Below are 4,843 nucleotides of genomic sequence, written 5' to 3' on the forward strand. Positions count from 1 at the left end.
CTCGCGCTAGCAAGGCCACCCTCAATGAGCAGGTAAACCGGGGTCACTTTAAACTGGGTCCTGTTGCAAATCGCTTCTACACTGGCTCCGCCCGAAGGCGGATCCCACACGTCCCTATGCATGGGAGTGATGGTTGAGATCTTAATGGACCATGTGCGCGTTCCGGTGTCCCAGGCTCCTGGCGGCTTAAAGGGCCAGCGCGGGCATCTGGAGGAAGGTAACTGAATGCGATGACCTGTTTTCCCCGCATCGCTTGCGCGACATACCCCGGCGCACCCGCTGCGCAAGCACGCAACTAGAACTGGGGCTTATTGGGGGACGGTGAACGCCGGTGCATGTTCTCACGGTGGTTTACGAAATAAGATCGTATGTCATAAGAACCGGACGGTCCGGCGGTAGCAGTTGGTTGCACGAGAGGGGTGCTTATCTCCTCTTCGCTAACCTTTTCATCGAGCTTTTCGAGAACTATTTTCTTCCAAAGATTGGTAAGGTCGAACATATTGCGGCCGCGTTTGCGACTCACAATTACTCGTCTGTTAAGAATACCGATTTTTCGCATATCCGGTATCAGGATGGTACCGCCGACGGTATCCGACACCTCCGTTTGGAGGGCGGAGTCCACGTCTTTGATACCTTCCCAGATCCGGGTAGGGCGTGGCCATTCAATATTTGTATGATAAGTATTGAGGCCGCGGTCGGCACGTTCGTGCCAATCCCGCCAGTATCCTAAAATAGTGTCTCCAAGTTCCTTGGCGTTGAAGTAATTCCAGGCCGTGTTGTATTGGGATTTAAGAACAAGGACGTCGCTTTCAGTGCGCGTTTCGTCTTTCTCGCTCAGACGCTTTTCCCAACGTTCTTTAAGGTGTTTCTTAACCCAATTTGCAACAAGGTCTTGCGGATAGCCACGCTTCACGTAAAGGGCAACTAACTCCCTCACGCTGTCTAAGTAGCTCGGAAAAAGACTACTAAGCGTTGCTAAACGCGACATCTCGCCTATAAAGGTACCCCGCTTAACGTCGAGGGGGTGGCCAGATATCCATGGAATTCTCTCCATGTGGTTGTTCGGTTTGCGATACGCTTTCCATTGCAAAGACCCATCGAGTCCGAAATAGAAGGTGGCGTCTAAAAAGTTACACCGCTGTGCCGATACTTCCCACAGAATTTGGCAGCCATCGAATTGTACTTTGTTCGCCATGTATTGACGCGCCGCTTCGCTACTCGCGGCGCTAACAATAGCAAAGCAATCATCGATGTAACGACCATAGAAAGCGATTCTAGGGTCGTTAAGGACGTTGCATTTTTTCTCGAAATGGTAACCGTAAAGATTAGCCAGATCTGGAGATTCCGGGACTCCCATAGCGAGGCCCCGTTTTTGTAAAGAATGCTGTCCTTGAAACTGACATACAAGCTTCGTACTGCTAACTAGCAGCGCCCGTTTGAATATTTGCGCGAGTAATCTATGTTGACCTCCGAGGTACCCGAGATATACTCCGTTTTCTTCGTCCGTCGCGTTAAATTCCATAGCATCAAATGTGTGTTCGAGCCACATATTGTAAACGATATCAATACAGGGTTCTAACGGAATGTTAGGGTAGAACGCGACGACGTCGCCGGTGACTAGATACCACTTGTCGCCGAACGGCGGAACGGGGAGCCGAAGCTTACTTAATTTTAACACCAAATCTTTGGATCCGTGGATCACGGTTGGCGCCGCTTTAATGAGCGGTTTAAGATTTTTAGAAACAAATTTACCGCAGGGTCCGGTGATGACGCCGAAACACGGCACAATTGGCCTGAATCCGGGCGGGTTTTTATGTATCTTAGGGATACCATAAAATTGCGGGAACTTATGTTCCGCGCCATCCTGAGTACATTTCGAGCGCAAGAACTCGTGTACTTTCAGTTCGTACAAGTCAAGATGATCTTCCGTTAGGGTCGCTATAGCCTTGACTTCGGTTTGTTTCTGATCAAATAATCGTTTAGCTTGAGCCGGCGTTAATGGCTCGTAATCGTTAGGATTACTTAAAAGCTTATTTGTTTGATCAATGATCCAGGTACGCTCAGACACCGCGAGTCCCAAATTCTTGTCTGTAAGAGTGACGACGTAGTCGCGCTCTTTAAGAAAGGACATAATCTCGGAAGGCCGTGGGGCGAGCGATTTACTTGGTTGCCCACGGTCGTGTTCGGCAGGGATATTGGCGATCGTTTGTTGCACGAAGCGCCGCCCATGTTCGAACCCGAGTTCAATCCAACGCGGTAATAAAGGCGCCTTCTTCTTTGGTTTAGAAGGATCGACGACTTCATAGTCTGGATCATATGGTCGATTCACACCATTTTTGAAAGTGAAGATGATACGCCATTTCAGGCGTCTTTCAAAATCATTCCACGCGTCGTTTATAAGCGACGTATAATGCTGCGAGTGATACATATATTTTAAGCCGACGGACAAGTCATATGCGATTCGTTCCGGTACAACTACACCAGGTGACGTATGAACGTACGACCTGAACTGGGACGCCTCTAACACCTCGACGGGGGTGTTCAGGAGTACGTACTCAATTGCCTGGGTAGGAGTCAGAGTTAATACGGCGTCGGGAAGGGTGCGAGGGCGACCGAATACGTACCGGCCTTTCGCTTGCCCTTGGGGTCCTTCCCGCCGCTCGGCTTGGGGGTGGTCTTCTTCGAAGGCCCCGGCTTGGGGCCCGTCGACTTCTTGGTCGACGCCTGTGCGATGGTCTTTTTCGCGACGAGGTTCTTGTTGAGGGTCTTGCCGCCCTTGACCGAGAGCTGCAAGTGCACGTGTTAGTGCGCGGTGCTGTGAGGGCACAATCTTAGATCGTACCTTGTTCAGCTTCCCCTCAAGCGGCTTGACGCGCCCGGCGACAGCTTTGTCCACCAGGCTCTGGATCGACGGACCGGGTTTGGTCGCGTCGGCCATTTCAACGTCAGCCGACTTCTCAGTGGCCTTCTTCTTCTCGATCTTTGCTTGCATTGCGAAGTCGCGCATCTCGACGATGGTGATGCAGCGACGAGCGATCGGGTACAGGTCACTGATCAGGTAGTTAAACTCTGATAGGACTGAGGGATCGACCTCCCAGCTATCCACGTGCACCCCTGCTGCATGCTCGATGGTGCAGGGTTTCCCCTCGGCGTTTCGATACGACGTAATGGGTACTTTAGAACGTGCGCGGACATCGGCCCATAAACAGGGGCAAAAAAAGTCTCCCCTAGGGTTAGTCCTAGCCATTAGGCGCCAGGGCTACTGAAGCGCCCGCCTAGGCGCCGACTGGCACAGCATTTGGGCAACATTCCGCACACCTCTCTGCATCCCCTGGGCATAGTACGCAGCGCAACCCAGCATGTTTGTTGTATTTAAGACAATATACAGCCATTGGCATCACGTCTGAGGGTTTATTCGTGCGTACGGTCATTGTGACAATCACTTCTGCAACTAACACCGTACACCGCAGAGTGGTGCAAATGCACTCTCTCGCATGGGCGTCTAAAGTGCGGGACAGCACACGTGTGCTCTCCCGGGCCCTCTATCCGAGTCGGGGGTGCGGGACAGCACACGTGTGCTCTCCCGCACACCCTGTGGGACACACGGCGTACTCATTACCTGTACCTACCGACTCACGTGCGAAAGACCATCGCTAGATGCATGGTTCAATTAATATACCATGCACTACATCCTCCACTGACAGCAATGTATGGCCTCTGGAGGACGCTGCTCTCCGCGATGTCGCAAAGAACGAGCACGGACAATAAAAGCAGAATAAACGTAAGTATTATGCGCGCGTATGGGTACCCGACTGGCGTGCGGACTCGGTGACACCTCAGACGGCGATGTGCAGGGTCGCGCATGCCACATCCACGCGGAGAAGGCCCATATCTGAACACTAAATTTCTGCCCTCGACGCCCTCATCGCCTCTTCCACCGTCAATACAGCAGTGCATCGTGCGTCGGTCCATATATTGCTCTCTACCTACACCTTACTAACACGTTAAAAGATGCCCACGCCGACACGCTCCAACTGGTACAGCACAACTCCGCAGGAAATGACGGACGGCACAAGCGACAATGACGATGAGTCCGTATGGGGCAACCTCCCAGATCTCGAGGAGGTGGACGACAGATATCCCGCGCCATCGTTGGGGCTCCCTAACGGCAACGGGATTGTATTCCTTGGGTTCACAGATATAGATGGCCATCATTTTGATCACATCCGGAACATGGAGGCACAGGTATGCGCTGGCCGCGTGTTGTAGTGCCGGCTCACCAACCACGCATGTTACAGAATATCGAGAATATCTCAAGGTTGGCCGCCTTTTTTCGCTTGATCGATCCTCCGACCATAACGGGCCCCATCGAGATGACCCACACCGTCACCGGGCCTGTTCCCGCCCTGGAGCCAGAGCGCACCCTTGCCACGGAGATCGAGTCTCTGTACTGGCGTGCAAGCGACTACGCGCTGCAAGCGGAGGAAGCTCGCGATGAGCTCGAAAGCCAGGACCCGGAGGAGGTTCGGACCCTCACGGCCGAGGGTCTGAGAGCGCACCAGGAGCTCATGGATCTCCTCGCACGCCAGGCGGAATCGTGCGAGCTCATGCGCGACCAGCTCGAACAGCACGCACGCCTTCTTGAGGACGCTCAAGCTCTGGGCATGACGGATGAAGAGTGGCGCGCCGTGGAGGCTCGGTACGCTCCGGAGAACTAGGTAAGTACATGTCGCGAATCGGTACAAACACTGGCTGAATGGGGTGCACCAACAGGGTCTGGTCGGCGTGCGTTGATCTCGCGGGATAGCACGCATGTGCACTCGTGCGTGGGTCGTGCATGCGC

General features: G+C 53.3%; 2 protein-coding genes across 2 annotated transcripts; one reads left to right on the forward strand and one right to left on the reverse strand.

Annotated features, from left to right (window-relative positions):
- Positions 1 to 2,580: 2,580 nt before the first annotated feature.
- TRAVEDRAFT_52924 (uncharacterized protein) lies at positions 2,581 to 3,007 on the reverse strand (the record flags this gene model as incomplete). The annotated part of the gene is made up of 2 exons (XM_008045412.1): positions 2,581 to 2,787; positions 2,843 to 3,007. The coding sequence occupies 2 exons, from the start codon at positions 3,005 to 3,007 to the stop codon at positions 2,581 to 2,583; spliced, it is 372 nt and encodes a 123-aa protein (XP_008043603.1).
- Positions 3,008 to 3,862: 855 nt separating this feature from the next.
- On the forward strand, positions 3,863 to 4,718 carry TRAVEDRAFT_52925 (uncharacterized protein; the record flags this gene model as incomplete). Its single annotated transcript, XM_008045413.1, has 3 exons — positions 3,863 to 3,958; positions 4,012 to 4,245; positions 4,299 to 4,718. The coding sequence occupies 3 exons, from the start codon at positions 3,863 to 3,865 to the stop codon at positions 4,716 to 4,718; spliced, it is 750 nt and encodes a 249-aa protein (XP_008043604.1).
- Between the last annotated feature and the right edge of the window lie 125 nt (positions 4,719 to 4,843).

Source organism: Trametes versicolor (assembly GCF_000271585.1).
Source record: "Trametes versicolor FP-101664 SS1 unplaced genomic scaffold TRAVEscaffold_12, whole genome shotgun sequence".
In the NCBI taxonomy this organism is placed as follows: Eukaryota; Fungi; Basidiomycota; class Agaricomycetes; order Polyporales; family Polyporaceae; genus Trametes; species Trametes versicolor.